At 53.2% G+C, this 17,301-nt stretch overlaps 1 protein-coding gene across 1 annotated transcript; it reads right to left on the bottom strand.

Annotated features, from left to right (window-relative positions):
- Positions 1-2,719: 2,719 nt before the first annotated feature.
- SPARC (secreted protein acidic and cysteine rich) lies at positions 2,720-11,646 on the bottom strand. The gene is made up of 10 exons (XM_057376062.1): positions 11,565-11,646; positions 5,820-5,888; positions 5,600-5,650; positions 5,353-5,437; positions 4,822-4,943; positions 4,530-4,650; positions 4,226-4,359; positions 3,918-4,066; positions 3,217-3,365; positions 2,720-3,027 (listed from the first exon to the last, which is right to left on the bottom strand). Exons 2-10 carry the CDS (start codon positions 5,874-5,876, stop codon positions 2,999-3,001), a joined length of 897 nt encoding a protein of 298 aa, XP_057232045.1. The 5' UTR covers positions 5,877-5,888; positions 11,565-11,646; the 3' UTR covers positions 2,720-2,998.
- Between the last annotated feature and the right edge of the window lie 5,655 nt (positions 11,647-17,301).

Raw genomic sequence — 17,301 nt, 5'->3', positions numbered from 1 at the left:
TTACTGAATTTGTCCATCTTTGGAATAGATAAGAGATTTTGAGACACAATGAGGATATGGGCAGTTTGGAATGCAGAGGGGGTGGGGGTTATCCTGGCACTGGGGACCCTCCCTGTGCCGGACCCGTGATGAGTTCCCCCCTCAGCAGCAATTCTGTGAGTGCTTGAGCAGCTGTGAGAGAGAGCTGTGTGTGAGATTCCATCTCTGCAGACGGACTGTAGCACTTGGGTCAGGCTGATGCTGGTTTTGGATCCAGATCTCTCTGTTATTTTTCTATCCCATTTTTTTTTTTTTTTTCAGGTTTGCAAACTGTGTCCTCAGTCAGCACTAACCACAGGGAGAGTTTCCACTCGGAAAGTACAGGCGAGTTTCTTTACTGCTGTGCAGGCACGGGAAGGCTCGATTTCGKCTCTAACAGGGGAAGGGCTGTTCTSTTCCACCCTTGCTGACTGCCTAGGTCTGAAAGCTCAAAGAGTCCAGCTCATTCCTCAAGTCCTGACATAACCCCTTGTATGGCGTTTGCCCCAAGGCAGTGAAATTCCAGCTGCTTGATACTTTAGGCTTCGACTTCAGGCTGTGACCCTTGGAAGGGTTAAGGGAGCTCAGCTCCAACCTCCTGAGCTCATTCTGATGCTCGGTTAAAGCCAGGGCAGCTGCACTTTGTAACAGCACTGAGTTGGCTCCTCTGGCTCTGCCCAGACCACTGGGATGGGAGTGTTGTCCCATGAAATGGGATCTGGCCTTGCAGATGGATCACATCACCTCCCAGAGCTGAGACACCGGCTCTCCTGGAGCAGCCTGCTGGGTTTCCTGAGCTTGCTGGGGCGTAGAGCTGACTCCTGCACAGGAGGGGAAGGCAGGGGAGAGCAGGGCTGGGAACACTTSCCTTGCACAAGCTCTGTGTCCGTCCAGTGGCAGGAGGGCTGAGCTGGAAGGAATGCAGCTGCATCTCGGTGTGGGAGTGCAGCGCGAGTTTCTGGCTGAGAGGGAGGGACTGGAAAGCAGGTTTGCACAGGGTGGCTTATCTCCTCCACCCCTTGCCTTCCTTCCTGTCCTCTCCCCTGGCCAAATCTTCTCTCGACAGCTCTCCAGGCCCAGAGGTGGGTCACATGCAGCTGGATCCTGCAGGGGTCATGGGCAGGGGTGTCTCTCTGTGTCAGGTCTGAAAGGCATTTGCTGTGTCTCCACTGAGACCCCCCTTGGGCTGACAGCCCTGGAAAGGGGTGCAATGGGCCCTGTGCCTCAAGGCACGGTGCAAAAGAGGGCCTCAGCTGGCCCCTCTGGGCTCAAACACCTTGGCAATGCACTGCAGAGTGACTGTCTCCTGTGGGATCTGCAGCCAGGAGTGACCCTGTGCAGGGTGTGACCCCACAGCTCTGCTGGGAGCACAGCACATCCYGCAYGGGGCTGTCAGCAGGGACCTCACARCTGAGCCACAGTCCTTGCAACTYGGCTGTTTTTAGCCCATGTGAAYGGTGGTRTTTATTTTCCTACTGTTGTGCCTTTTTGCCTTTCCCAGGGATTTTATTGCTGATGAAAGCGAGGGCTGAGAGCYGTGTGAGTGTCTGTGCTGGTGCTGCAACGACCCCATCTCTGCCCCATGGTACCCATCCCACATTCCCCAAGCCCTTTACAGTGATGGGAATGGGCAGAAGCACYTCAGCTTACCTTGGACCAGAACCTTTCCTGGGGCTGGGATACCTGTGGTAAYAACTTGAACCCATGCTTGAGGTTTGGTATTGAGGGGACAATGCCCCTCATCAGGATGGGATGAAACAGAGGAACACTGCAGGCTGGTTCATTGTCAGTGTTTCAAATCAGTATTTTTTATTACAGAAACTCATCAGGTTGCTCACACTGTGGCAGGAATTTAATAATATAAGGCACAGGGAACATTCAGAGGTAAAAAAAAAATGTTCTCAGCCTGTGAGATTTAACCATCACTTTGCTCTTGTCAGGACCCTCTCTTATAAACCAAAATCCAAATACCTTCTCCCTTCCATCYTATGCATCCCTTAAATCCACAGCAGGAAAAAAAAATATTACAGCCTTTCCCTCAGTCATGGGGCAAACATTCCTCTTTCTGGGCAGAAACATCCCTTCCAARTCTGACACAGCTTCCTTAGGGCTGGAATTTGAGCACAGCCAAGCAGAGGGGTGGGAAGTGCTCAAGGGCACCGTGATTTGGGGAGAGCCAAGAGCTTTATCTCACCTACAGCTGAAYCACAACATCAAGGTGAGCCACACACACCCCAGGGAACAGGCRGCTGCACCCCATCTCACACAGAAAAAACGACAGCAGTGTGGTCATTGAGTGATGGTGAAGCATGTAGCACTTTCAAACCTTTATTATTCAAGAGGATTTTACAGGATAGGAATAATTTCATCTTATTTGTTTTAAATTCTGTGTGCTTCCCTATTCACTTCTTTGATTTATCTTTTTTTTTGTGCCCAATAACTGCTAAATTCAAGCCCTGGGAATGGGAGGGGGAAAAGAAAAAAAAGGAAAACAAAATCCTACCACTCTCTGTCTTTCTCACCCCTCTCCATCCTTCCTACCACAAGCTGGGTGGCCACAGTGTCACTTGAGAACCCAATCCTCCTACATCTTCTGGCTCTGCCTTCCCTCGCTGGCATTTGGGGTGGTGACTCAGCTGAGAGGGTTTGACATGTCCAGGAACGTGCTGTTAGTGAGAAGTTAAGAGAAGTGATCCAAGAGCGGATATTTAGGACAGGAAAGTCAATGGTAGAGACACGTAGGAGAGAGAAAAGGCTGGTGAGAGCATGTGGAAACAGCTGGGTGAGTAATCTAGTGGTGATAGATAAAGCTATGAACAGGACTGTTATTTCTCTTAGCACCGTTACTACATATGTTTAGACCTATATTAGCACCTTGTTCCCAGGGAAAAACAAAACAAAACAAAAGCAGTTTGAAACCCAAAGGAAGTGGGAAGGTTAAAACATGACAAAGTTGGCAGCAGAGCAGGAAGCCGAGCGTTTAGATCACAAGGTCCTTGTCTATGTCCTCTGTGGAAGGAAAAGAGACAAAGTTAGGAGCGGATGATGTCAGGGTCCCACAGTTCCTGCACCCTCCCCACTGCCCCTGCTTCCCCTCACCCAGGGCAGGCTGTAATGCATTGCTCCATCCACAGTGGGGGTTTTGGGCTGCTCTTCAGTGTCCCCTTGTCCCCCACTGCTGCCCTGCTCGGTACTTACGCTCCTTGATGCCGAAGCAGCTGGCCCACTCCTCCAGGGCGATGTACTTGTCGTTGTCCAGGTCRCAGGCCTCGAAGAAGCGAGTGGTGCAGTGTTCCATGGGGATCAGGGGGGCACGCAGCGGGGCCAGCTCGGTGTGGGACAGGTACCTGCCAAGGTGAGCGCATGCTCACAGGAGGGCAGATGCTGGCCCCAGCGCTCTGCTTTGGCTGCTGTCCCAGTGCCATCCCAGCGTCAGCCACCGAGTGTCACCAAGGTCAAGGACTGGTGTCTGCCTTTGCAGCCGGCTGTGCCGGTCACAAAACAGCCACCAGCTGCCCCCACCCCACGGGCCTGCGGGTGTGATCACTCTCACGCCCATCTCCAGCTCACAGCTAAGCCAGCAGCTGCCATCTCAGCTGCTGAAGTGATCCCGAGGCCTTTGGACTGAGATATTTTAGGGAACTATCATAGGATGGTAAATCTGAGAAGAGAGGAACTCCACACCCAAGGAAGGTGGGAGCAGCTGGGGCTGGGGGAGGCTCCTCTTCCTGCAGAAGAGCCAAAAGCGCCTCTACCCCAGCCTGGTTTGCCACAATCCCTGCAAGATGTRGCTCTGCCACCATCTCCAGCCTGCCTTCACCTTCTACTGCCAAATCACCCTGGTCCTCGGGCACTAAATGGTCCTGGTGAGGTCCCCAGCCTGCTGTGCTGGCACTCACCCATCAATGGGGTGCTGGTCCAGCTGCCCGAACTGCCAGTGCACGGGGAAGATGTACATGTTGTAGTTCTTCTCAAARTCACGGGCCAGGAGCTCCACGGTGTGGTCACCGGCCTCCAGGCGCTTCTCGTTCTCGTGGATCTTCTTCACCTGCCAGAGGAGAGGACAGGGACACCCTGTCAGCAGGGAAAGGGGGTGCCAGGGGATCTTGGGAGGTCTTTACAGGGATCCCACAGGTGATTCAGGCTCCCTGTCTGGGCTAGGCTCCGTTGTGGGGTGAGCTCTCAGGCTCCCTCCCCTGTCCCTCACCTTGAGCTTCTGTTTCTCGGTCAGCAGGTTGTTGTCCTCGTCGCGCTCGTACAGGGTGATGAGCACGTTCTTGAGCCAGTCCCGCATGCGCAGGGGGAACTCGGTCAGCTCTGTGTCCAGGCAGGCAGGGATGACTGCAGGTCATACACAGTGGTCAGTGCAGCAGCTGGACACGCCGTCCCAGACCCTGGACATGCATCCCCAGTGCCCTCCCACCTCAGCCCTGAGCCTGCCTGGACCTTTGCTATCCCTCAGGCTGTGAACAGGGGGGCTGTGCTCAGTTAGGGGTCCCCTAGTCACCTACATTTGCAAGGCCCAATGTAGTCCAGATGCAGCTTGTGTCCCTTCTTGGTTCCCTCCAAGGTGCACTTGGTGGCAAAGAAGTGGCAGGAGGAGTCGTAGGTCTTGTTGTCAGTGCCACAGACCTGCACAGGAGGGGGAGAGGCTGCGTGAGAGGCAGGGAGAGCCCCCAAACCAGACATTCCTGGGGTGGGCAATGGCTCTGGATCACCAGCAGAGAGGGACCCACCACCCTGACTCTGTCTCCATCTGTCACCATCTCTGCAAAGCCCCTGTGGGTCCCTCCCTGCCCTCACCTTCTCGAAGACGCCGGCGGTGGCGGGGCAGCTGGAGGGGTCCTGGCACACACACATGGGCGAGTTGTTGTCGTCCACCTCGCACACCTTGCCGTGCTTGCAGTGGTGGTTCTGGCAGGGGTCTGGCAGCAGGAGAGGAGCAAAGTCAGAGCCAGCCACATCCTCACCTGCCACGAGGTGCTCAGGGCATCTCAGCACAGAGGGAAGACACAGCCTTCACCAGGGACAGCTCCCAGCAGCTGGGAAGATGGGAGGATTTCCAGAAGTCCATGTTAGCCCTCGGGCTAATCCTGGACTCCTTTCTGTAGCCACACCAATGGTTTTCCTGTTGCAAAGATGGGCTGATAGAGAGCCCAGTGCTGAAAAAGGCCACCTGCCTCCTTTGCTCTGAATGTTCATCCAGGCTGGCACTGTCCTTGTGCTACAGCCCTTCCCCAAGGAGCCTCTCACTGTTTGGGGTGGATAAAGCTCCCCCATGCAGGGAGGGGACGATGTCCCTGCCAGCAGGAGCACAGGGGAAGAGTGACTTACTCTCTGCAACAATCTCCTCTACATCCTCTGTGGGTTCCTCGAACTCTCCCACCTCCACCTGGACGGGGTTAGCCCCCACGGGCTCCTGCAAAAGAGGTTGGTGTTTCTGCTGTGGGTGCACACAGAGCCCAGCCCSAGCTCCTGGGGGGCAGAGGAGCCCCTCCATGGCTCTCCAGTGCTTTGGGGATGCTCTTCCCAGAGGAGGGGTGATGGGGGGATGGTGAGGAGGAGGGGCAGAGTCACCTACCTCTGTGGTGGGATCTTCRATGACCTCTGTCTCATCGGGCAGAGCCTCCTGCTGCAGGGGAAAAGGCCCATGAGCCCCACAGAACAGTCCCAAGGGGTGTGACCCACTGGAACAGGCAGCAGGGCCACCATCAGGTTGCCCCTCAGTAATTTATTTGTTAGAAATGAAAATCCCCATCAGCAACCCCAACSGTGGAGGCTCCGCTGTCTCCTGCACTTACCGGCGCTGCCAGGGCTTTGCCTGCCAGGCAGAGAAGGAAAAAAATCCAGGCCCTCATCTTTCAGCAGACCTTGAATAAAGCAGAGGAAAATGAGGGATGAGGGAGGAGGCTGCTGTGTGCTGCTGGGCCCCAGGCTGAGCACTCAGACATCTAGAGAAGGGCGTCCTCTTCGTTTCCTGCCTCGTCTGTTCGGTATTACAGACTCACACGCTGGCTTTTCTRGCCAGAACCTTGGGCCAAATCGTGTTTCCAAGATAAATTAGTTTGATTTTGCAAAATGAGACAGTGGGGTTAAGATGTCTGTTGCTCTCCTGGATGCCTTTAGGAGAATTACAGTCAAAACGGCTGTTTGCTTCTCTCAAGGCTTTTTTTTTTTATCAATTCCCCCCATTTTTTATGTTAAAAATCYCCTGATATGAGTGCCAGGTACAAGGAACGAAACTCTGTCATGTTATTTGTCAACCAGAGGAAAAATGGAAGGTAAAGAAGGAAAGAGAGGCAATGAGAGAGGGCACTTGAGAATTAAATCCTTTAAAAAAACCTTTCCCCCATGGACACAGACATCCCTAGGGGTATCAGAGACCAGTCCCTCATCCCCAGCACCTCGAAATGTTGGTGTATCTACTATGACTTCTCCCCTTTCCTGCTCACACCTGAGGGTTCCAGGCTGGGTTTAAGGGATCCAAGCGAGCTCAAAAGGATGAGCCCTTTGCASCCTCCCTGGGCTGTTGAGAGCCTCAGTGGGACGAGGCTGTGAGCCAGGAGGAGAGCGCAGCTGGTGCCATCACCATGTCCTTGTCCCCCCCGGTTCCTCTTGGCAGGGCTGAGCCCCTCTGTGTGCGGGCAGACAGGAGCTCAGCTGGCTGTTTGAAATGCCAGTGGCATCCTGCTGCTGCCAGCGAGGGCTGGGGCTCCCTTCCGCCCGGGGACAGTGGGACACGCTGCCACTCCTGCCAGCGAGGGGACCTGTCCCCCTGCCAAGCCCTCCCTTCCTGTGCCCCGCTCCACCTGCGTGCCAGGGCATCCCAGCCCTGGATTTGGATTTGCTGGGACAGAAAGTGCTGGACTTGTGAAGGTTTCTTCTTCCTTCCCAGGATATCTAATGCCACTTTTCCTTCCTCCCCGTGCACGGCAGCTCTCTGGGTATAAAACCACACCAAAGCTGTGCTGCCAGGGCACCAACCAGGCTGGGCTCTGCTTCCTCATTGAGCGAGGTTTGGCCACCCACAGAAAATCCTCCTCCTGAATTCAGTACCTTACCCAGCCCCCAGTGGGGTGTCTGTGCAGAATAGGGGTCAGGGCACGGAGGGAGGCTTTTTGGGATGTCAGAGGGCAGGGAGGGGGTGGTGGGGATTTCTGCTGTGGTGACATGGAGGGTCTATGGCAGAGGAGCTGTGGGGAGGGGSTGATGAGCCCTTTTGCTGTGTCAAGGCTGAGGCTGAGCAGTTCCCTCCTCTCCTGCAGGGTGTGAGCTGTCCCTTCCCCTCACCTTGATTTGTTCTGGAAGCTTCTGAGAGCTCTGCCAGCATTGGTCAGCAGAGATCACTGCTTCTTGACTCCTGGAAGGCTTCTTTGGGGAGGGAGGTGGAAAAGTACTGGCCATCTCCTCCCTTGCTGGTATCCCTTGGCTTATAAAGACTCCTGGGTTTCTCCCAAGGGCTCGTTTGCTTTGGAAGATGCTCTGAGGTTCAGTGATGCTCGTTGGGCATTGCCCAGCCTGGAGGAGAGGGCAGTGCATCCACATGTGGAAGGTGGCATTAAGAAGAAACCAACCCCACACCAAGGCCATCTTAGATCATTTCCCAAGCTCTAAAAAAGCCTTGAATTTCAAAGTCTGGGCATGCAGTAAGCTGGGGTCAGGGAATTACATGTTTGCTAGGAGCCAGCAGGCAGTTGGAGCTGCCAGTGTTGTGTTTGGAGAAAGAAGGAGCACGAAAAAGTCTGAGCAAACAAGCTCTGCAGGGCTGTCTTGTGCCCTAGATGGTAAAACAAGTTTGTTTGAAAAACAAAATCCTCYTGGAGGCAAAACCTGTCCACTGAGCACATTGCTGTGCCTGTCAGCCCCTGGCTGGGCTGCAGATGGTCATTCCTGAATGCCTGGTGGTCAATAGTCCTGCAATAACAGTTCAGGAGCTCTGCACAGAGTGCTGCTCTATCAAGATGACAGGTCCATGGTGCAAATCTCCCTCCATGTGCAGTGACCATGGTCCTGCTATCGGAGAGGATAATGCTCCTTGGAACTGGGGGGATCTGTGAGGGGCCCTGCACTGGCAATGCCTGGCACTGCTTTGCAAGAGCCCCACAGAGGGGAGAGGGCAGTGATGGGGGGTGCAGCCAGGGGGTCATTTTGGACTGTGGASAACAGGACAGGGAAAAAGATTTTAGCAAGAAGGGACTTGGCCCTTCTGCATCCTAAAGGAGTCAACAGACACCAGCACAGAAAGTATAGAGTTTCTGAGTGTAGAGTAAGAGAAGCTCCATGGTCACCACCCTCCCCTCAGGCCTGCCCTCCTGAGGAGAAAACAGAGCACCCATGGGCTGCAGGACCCATGGACTGCACAGCCCTTTTAATGCTTGACCCCACTTGTGTCCTTCATGGGGACTTCAGCTCCCAATCACCCCATAAACAGTCTGTAATCACCCTACAAACAGTCTGTAATCACCCTACAAACAGTCTGTAACTCCACAAACCCATGTCAATGGTTCACCTAGCCAGCATGGCCCAGGCTGTTCTCAGCCAGCTGCTTTTGCATTTTGCAGCCATGCCCCAAATCAAAAATCCATGGGGTGTAGAAAGGTCTGAGGCTGGCTCTCAGTACCTCCATAAACTCAAAGCAAGCTGCTCTGGGAAACTTTGCCATGCTYCCCCCAGGCTTGTGGTACCACTATCAGTTTCTCCTGATGGAGAAAATATCCCACAGTGATGCACAGAGGAGAATCTGGGCCACCGGGGTTCTGTGGGTCACTCGTGTCACCTCCCAGCCAGCCTGGGGGCCTTTGTGGGTTGGGGGAGGACACAGCAGCCTCCAGGAGAGGCTCCATGGATGGTGGAGCGTGGTCCATGTGGCGCTGGCCCTGTCCAGGGTTGCATAAGSCCTTTGGGATGCCACGTTAGCGTGGGGAGGAGTCTCCTCCTGGCCACTTTGACAGCTCCTCCCCGAGGCCACYGGACTCACCCCAGCTGAGGGGTGAGCACTCAGTCCTGCTGACCCWGCAAGGGGCTCCTCTGCCTCCTGAATTGCAGCCATGGGGGCAGGAACGGCCAATGGTTGGGCAAAACCCTCCCGTCCTCAGCTCCTGCCTGCATCCCAGCCCAGCAGCAGGGTCCCCTGCACCCACCCTCCCTCTGCTCACTGCTCTCACAAGGTTCTGAAGGGTCTGACATTCCCCCACCTCACACTGAGTGTAAACCCAGAAAAAGGTTCTGCCAAACCTCGCAGTTTTCAAGGTGTAGATGGGTGACCAAGTGTGTCCCCACAGAGACACAGTCCCCACTGCCTGGCCCTGACCTYCCTGTGCAARCRAGACCCTCTGAGCTTTACTCAGCARCCACTCCCTGGCTAAAATTCCATTTGAAGCCAGAGTTGTTTGCGTGAGTCCCCATAAAGCTCCSTGATGAACAGGTCCCTGCAAGTCCCGTGCTGGCTCACCCAGATGTTCTGCAGCTGCCCTGGGTTCCTGGGGAGCAGGGCAGGGGACTGGCCAGAATCCAGCCTGGCTCCTGCCACCTGCACAGACCCCTCACGGCTGGAGTGAGGGCTCAGAAAGCCTTCACAAGATGTAAATGTAAGTGAAATTCTCTTTAGCTCACTTACACTCTCCAAGTAAAACATGGGAGCAAAAATTCTACCTCATGTGCCCGTGCAGAGTCACTTAACACACAGCTACACCACAACACTGTGTGAACCCATTCCCTGCAGCTCTGAACTCAGAAATGCCTCGAATCTTACAGGGCTTGTTGATATAACAGCAAGGGCTCAGTCCCATCACACTGTGTGCTGAAGCTGTCATCGTTTCTCCAGGTTGCAGACTGAATGAAAAACAATTAAATTAGCACAAAGAAAAGTGCCTGGATGATCCGTGGGCTGCATGGATGAGCCCTGTGCAGACAGGCGAGACCGAATTTTGCTGTCCTGCCTGAGCTTTTCCTTTGGTGCGGACTGGACCTAAGGCAATGTCAAAAGCAGCCCGGATGCTTCCGAGCCAGGTCCCTCCGGCTCCTGGGGAACAACCAGCTGATCCCGCACAGCCCCACAAAGGAGAGAGAGAATAAACTGTCCGATAAAYGCTCTGCAAAAATGCAAACCATCTCCAGAGCATTCCCTGCACTTGCCCTGCCACAGCCGCACCAGCGATAACAGCCCCGACATCCCTCCGASCAGAGGACCCAGAAAAGGTTTCCATGGGAGCCGACATTCCTCTGGGGCTGAGTCATGGAAGAGCAGAGTGTTGTGGAAGGAGGGGCTTGAAAAAAAAAAAAGTTCGAAAAGTTTATTTCTGCTCTTCCCCCWCCCAACAGCGCCCGCACCCCTGCTCCTGCTTATGTGGCAGACAATGGCTTGGCTTTGGCTGCTGTACAGGACGCACACCAGCCTTTAATTTGCGCTTAAAACTCTCCTGATCCGCCCTAACAAACGGCTGCAATTAGCTTTTGTCCTTTCGGAGGGATGCTGAGTTTTTGGGCTGTTTCAAATTGGCCGTYTCTAAGGACTCGGAGTACCGGCGACATTCCCGGTGACCCCGGTTTCAGTCCAGCTCTAAACTCTTGCCGTTCGGTTTGGGTGGAAATTCAACCCCGATCCTGCTAAATTTCCTCTCTTTCTTTTTGGCTGGATGCMACAGAGTGGAGTTTTCTTACAAAGGGACACAAAGGGCAGAGTTACACTGCCACGCAGGTCACGTCACCGGGACGGGAAGGACAGCGGCTGCCTTTAAAGGAAACAAGCCCTCGTCTATTCTGTATGGACCTCAAATTGTGCCTGACCCAACCCAAGTTCTTAAAACTTTAAAMAACACCCCAAAAGAGATTTGTTCGTCCTCTCCTGCAATCTCCGTCTCTCTAAGAGTCGATCAGCCGGAGTTCGGCAAGCCAGGGCAGCAGACTTGAAAGGCTTTCAAAGTTTGCTTGGAACAAAAAGCCGAGTGTCTTTTTTTTTTTTTTTTTTTTAAAGAAGAAATAGGACCGGCTGCACTGAAAAAAATAAAACCACTGAGATGAAGTCGACAGCTCTTTTGTTTTTCTTCTGGATACCCTGGTGAGTAAAACATCACCTGCCAACACACCTCAGGCTGGGAGTTGTGGGGACTGTTTGTAACTAGATCTGATTTTCTCTGCAGGCTGGTTTGATGTGCCCAGACCTTGGTCTCACGGATCTCGCCAAAGAACTGCCCACCAGCTGAAAACCCAGAGAGGAAAAAGGGAGGAGAGAGAAGAATGAGGGCAGGTTAAACCTTTACAGTCAGATGCCACCAAAGCATTAAAGCTCTGGCAGGGAAATTGAGGAAGAGACAGTTCAGAAGTGGAAATGCTGCAAAGGGGAGAAAGGGGTGAAATCAAGAGGGGTCTCTAAATGCACCAGTTGGGGTGGAGAGCGTCCAGTTCCCCATCCCGAGGGGCGCACTGCGAGCACTGGACACAGTCCCCGGGCTGGGAGAGAGGGTACCGGGCAGGACGAGGGGGGCTCTGGGGACCCCCATGTCGGGAGGGAAAGCACAGCAAAGGCAAACGCGGAGCTCGGGYCATACCTCGCAGTCCCGGCAGCACGGCTGAGGGAACTTCAGGCGCTTGGACAGGCTGGAGGAATCTGCAGGTTTTAGAAGGAGGCAGGAGGAAGCCAAAGGGTGGGTTGGGTTTCCCGCKGCCTCTCCCCCTCSTCCTCCTCCTCCTCCTCGCTATCTTTCCAAATCGGTCTCTTCCTCTCCCCCTCTCCCCAGTGGGCAGTYCCTGAGGCACAGGCTCCGAAGGATAGACCAGAGAAATCAAGCGGGGCTGCAGATCCAGGGGTCCCTCGCAGGSACAGAGCAGCCCCCAGCGCAGCCCTCTGGGCAGAGTCACTGTCACAGCAGCTGCCTGCACTGCTGCTATGAATTTTCAGTTCTCTCTCTCTCTCTGGCAGCACGGCAGGGATGGGAAAATGCCATTTCTATGCTTGCTTTATGCACCTTCTAACCTGCTGCAATGATAGCGTTAAATGCTGTCATTTCTCAGCAGAGTAACTCAGGCCCTGAGCTGGTGTTTCCCATCCTCAGGGGAGTGCAGATGAAAGGAGGAGAGTTTTTGCTCCTCCATCCTATCTCCAAACATTGCTGACATCTGTGACTGCCTTGTGGAGAGGGGAGGAAAGAACGACCCAGAGAATGTGGAGAATTAAGACATATCTGAAATATGCTGAGAGTAGGCAGAGAAATGCTGGGCTGGTAGATGTGACTCTCAACAGACTGGTCTCTCTGCTGTGGTTGTCATCCAGCAGATCTGGACTGATTGAACAAAACCCACAGCCAGAATTGCCAGTCATCTGAATTCGGTGGTCTCTTCAGACATCACTAAGTATTTTGACCTTACAGATCATAACTCAGCTGGAGCAGCTGCCCAGCCAGAGGCAGCCAAGCAGCAAAGCTGTTTGGAGTTGAGTTTTTCCATCTGTTCCTCTCCATGCTCAGGGTGAAAACCCAGCTCCTCCCTCCTTGTTTCTCTCCATGGCTGAGAGGATCTGAGGTGCAGCAGCATGGCAAAGGAGAATAAAAAATTGCCAAAGAGAGAGAGCCAAAAATCGCTCCAGTTTGGGCATCCATAAAGATTGTCTCCATGCCAAACAGGGCTATACTGAGCCCTGTGGATAATCCAAATCCTTGTAGCTTGTGATCCTCCTGCAGCATCAAGCCTCACCCTGGGCTGCTGGGACGATGGTGTCTGGTCTGGCCAGCAGCACTGAGGACATCTGGGCACCAGCAGTGTGATTGTGRATGCTGGGTGAAGGACACCCGAGACCAGAGCAAAACTGAGCATCGTGTTTTGTCTTGGCTGCCTGGGGTTTGGGTTCATGATTAGGTGCTATCTTTGAGAGGGGCTGAGACACAAACCTGGGTGTTTAACTCTTCCCTGCTGCTGCTGAGGGTTTAGATGTTAACACAGGGACTGGCCTGTGATGACCTCGGGCTGTGCTGGCTCCTTGCTCTGTAGATGCCTTTGTGTCTGTGGTGCTCTATCAGCTCACTCCTCATCTGGCCTCGTGGCACTTCTGCTGTGTGTCAGAGAKCAGATTAAGACTAAACAACCCATGGCCAACCAGGAACAAAAAATAAACAGAACAGAAAGGGAAAGCTAAGGGAAAACAGAGGGGAAAGATGGGGGAGAGGTTCATCACTTCCCAGTGAACAGGTCAATCTCCGTGATCATGCAGCTCAGGAGGCAAAGAACAAGAGAAGAAAATCTTCTTCACCCATTTCTTTACTTGGCTTCTCATTTCCCAAAAGCCACCCCTGGGTGCTGATATGTGGATGKTGGTATCACTCACAGAGACATCCATAAATATTTCATGTGACCCTCCCAGCTCCCTGTGGAGGCTGGATTTGTGATGGTGCCCAGTGCCACCTGTAGATCCAGTTTGGCTCCAAAGGTCACATATCCCCTAAGCCTAAATTTCATTTGCTTGTTTCATATTCCTAGGAGTTGAATACAGCTGTTGAATGTTCTCTGCAGTGGATTAGTCACGGCTCGCATTGAAATTGTACCGCTGCTGGTTCTTCTCCTAAGGAAAAAAAAAAGACATCTGGAAAAAATTTTAGAGAAGAAAAAAAAAGAAGAGAAAAGAAACCACGACTTTTCTAACTGACAACGTGGCAATTGCTCTGCACTGTAGCCTAAAGCTAAGCCCTCTGCTAAGGGCTTAGACAAATGATAGTGCCACGGAGATAATTATAACAGGGATTTCTTTATGGATGTGGTGGCTTAGACCCTGGGTCTGAGCAAAAGCAAAAAGCAGTGATGCATTCACATTCTGCAAATGGCCCCCAAACTCATCCAGCACCCAGGGAGGGTGGGAGCAAGGGGTGCTCATGGTGCTCAGGGGTGGGAACAGCYGGGTCCTGCATCTCATGAAGGACACAGTGCCAGGCATCAGTGGGGAGATGGAGCAGRATCACATGGGCAGGGAGACAGGAGCCTGGAGCAACTGGCTGGCTCTTTACACTYAGCAGCTTTAAAAAGCTCCAGAAATGACTGAGAGCTTGCAGAGGAAGTCCTGGAAAGTCCTTTCTACTCTTAAGAGGCTTAGTGGGGTCATCAAAGAGGAGATTTTGGTTGAGATTTGTTTTTTTGACAGGCTGCCAGGAGGAAAACTGGACCTCACGCATGTTTAGAAGGTTGTCTTATACCATCTGGAGCACTGGATGGGCAGGAAATTGCCCAAGGGGCCTCATCAGCCCTGGGAGTCCTGGCAGAGCTGCAGCAGGTCCAGCTCAGGCTCCTGACCATGAGTGGAGAACTTTGGGCACAGTGATGAACCCCTGAGCTCCCTGTGTCAGTCCCAGCTCAGGTGACTGCACAAACTCTGATGGAAGCAGCAAACAGGACAAGATCCTTCGAGRCTTGAGCTCATTTTACAGCAAAGCCAAGAGGTCTGGAGGGGTGAGGTTTGAACTTCAGCTAACCCCAGTTCAAAATCCAAATTGTTTCATCCTGCTTTAAGCCAGGTTGGGCAGATCTGGGCTGGCACGAGAAAACCCTGGTTGTTCTTTCCAAGAGGGGAAYAATTCTGCTGTAAGGGATGGAGAAAAATGCAAGTGAGCAACTSGGAGGGAGTGATGCAAGTGTGGATTAATAATCCTGCTGTCTCCTGCTCACAAATCTGCCACTCTGAGGAGCCTTTCCTTCCCTCTGCTCTGGGAGRGATTCTCTAGTGAGTTTTTCTCTAGAGGATGTGACTGCATTAATTGCTGGTGGATGCTGCTGCAAAACAATGAACCCAGAGTGCATAWAAATAAACAGGATGCCCTGGAAGCACTGTGGGAATGTAATTTGCTCAATCTTCATCCCTGGGTGTGTGGCTGCAGGCTGGGCTCCTCACAGGTGCAGGGCAGTGTGGGGGAAGTCAATGGCTGCAGGGGTGGGAGCTCAGCATCCAGCTCAGGAAAAGTTGAGAGAAACCAGTAAATGCAGAGCAGACAGGAATCTGCTTATCCCAGGAATTTCCCATCTCTCCTGCTCTCTGGGAGGGTTTCTGGTTTTTTCCATTTCAGAAGCAGATCAGAGGCAGATGGACTGTTCTCTCTGGGCTTGCACTAAGCAGATGCAGGGCCACTGGAAGCACCATCTGCACAGGGCAGGATGAACCCAAACACAACAAATGCTCATTCTGTGAACATGCTTGAGTGTCTCATGTAGGACAAGGAAGATGGGATGAGCAGGAGGACTGCTTCACATGGGGCAGGCTGACACTCCAGTCTCTTGCAATGGTTGCACTGGGGTGCTGGTCAGAAGCAGATGGAGAAGGAGGAGGGGATGCCATTGCAGATTCTCAGCTGTAATCCAGAGGCCAGCAGGGCAGCTGTGCATGGTTCTGCAGTGAGTCAYGGCCTGGGAGCAGGCTGCAGGGCTGGAAAGCAGGACACGATTACTGAGGGATGTCTTGTTCTTTCCATGGTGTGTGTGGGCTCTCTCTCACAGCTGTCCTAGAGTTCTCTGGTGAAAGGCACCTCTATGCCCCATGGGAAGGCTCTCTACCTCTTTACCCCTACCATTATCATCTCATTTCTTGGGAGAAGCCTGTCTGTGCTCCCTGAAACCAAGCTGAGGCCAAAGAAGCAGGGGAATAAATCCATCRCCTTCCTAAGCTGCGGTGCAAGTAGGGAGCTCTGTGTGCTGCATCTGCCCCTGCACTGCCCGGGATGCTGCTCACAGGCATCACACCTGAGCACCCAGAGAGGGTGGCAGGTAGAACCCCTCTGGCTGTGACCCTGTGGCAGAGTCCCCAGAGCCCTGACTGGACACATCACACCAGACACCGGCACACAGGACACATCTCCAGCTGGTTTGAAACTCCCTGGCACATCCAGCCTGGCTGAATTTGGTCTCAGCCCAGCACAATATCCAAAAAGACAGATTGTCTGTCCCAAAAGGCCTCTCCCTTGCTGCAAGGGGCTGTTTTCTACTAGTCCTGGGCACAGGGATGTTGTRTGCCTGAATTACAGTCGGGTGTCTCAGCCCAACTCTGCTGTTGCTTGAGGCCTCATGCTGGAGTTGTGCCTGTGAACTTGCAGAAGGAGGAATAAAACWTCCAGGGGGGAAGTGCAGTGAATGCTGCTAACTCCAGGCAGTCCCACCTTGCTCCTGGTGTTTACCTACGATGCACTTTTGAGTCCTCTTGGGCCTGACAGATGCGGTTTGGCAGCTTTTGAAGGATATGAATAGAACTGCTTGAGGAAATAAACAGGAATGCACTTTCAAGCCCCTGGGACATGTGGGGAGAGGGGAGCTCCTGGGCTGCAGTGGCAACTCTTTTCCATGGAGAAACAGTCTAAAAGGCAGCTTTGATGGGACTACCCATGTGAAGCTGTGCCAACTCCAGAACATCCAAATGTCATCTGGAAAGCAGTAGCAATAACCATGGATGAAGAAAATACCAGAAAGGCAAAATCCAGGGTTCACAAGGCTCTCTGAGGCCAGCTGCATTTAGTTTTTTTGAATCATGAGTGTGAGGTTGTCTAAGAGAAGCTTGATTCTCAGATGAGCTGGCTACTTACCCCACAACCCTTTCTAATTTAATCAGCCACACAAACTTACATCTTAGAGATGAAAGCAGTGTTTTCCTAGGCCATATCTATGCTAAAAGCTCATTTAGAAGGCTCCCCTTTGGGGGTGTGATGCAGTGAGCAGGCTGGTGAGTGTCCTGTGTGGCCAAGCAGCAATGGGGCAGAGCTGCCACGGATTGGGATTGCAGCTGAGGCAGGGCAGGCAGCAGGGCTTGGTGTCCTCAGCACAACTCGTTGTCCCCAGGATCCAGCAGCTGAGAGCATGGGCCATAAGCAAAGCCCTGCTTTCATTCCAGGCTCATGCTTTGCTGCAGACAAGGACAAGGAGGGAGAAACTAGTCTTGAGGAGGGCAAGGCACACTGGTGACAGGAAGGCTGGGGTATGAGCTGAAGTCTGGAAAGTTTAGCAGTTCCCTGTGGAGGCTGTTGAACAGGACTTCACTGTCTTCCTGTTAACCCTCTGTTCTGGCAAAACCCTATCAAAATATCCTGGCTCCTGGGCAGCCCTGCCCCACAGTAACTCGGTCTGTGCACGGCTCCGTGTTCCCAGCTCCTCCCCATCCCCTGCCTCTCACAGCCCGTGTCCTGCTGGGACACACGCCAAGACAGGCGCCGGTCACAGGGATCCCAAGAGGCCACATCCCCTCTAGCACTGCTCGTGGATAACTGTTACAGCATCCCTGGGTGGAACTGAACTCTGCTGGAGCTGTGGCTGCATCCAGGCAGGATACGG

This window comes from Malurus melanocephalus, unplaced genomic scaffold (genome assembly GCF_030028575.1).
Source record: "Malurus melanocephalus ecotype Western Australia unplaced genomic scaffold, MMel_1.1 scaffold_269, whole genome shotgun sequence".
NCBI lineage: Eukaryota > Metazoa > Chordata > Aves > Passeriformes > Maluridae > Malurus > Malurus melanocephalus.
This window is presented reverse-complemented; position numbering and strand designations above follow the sequence as displayed.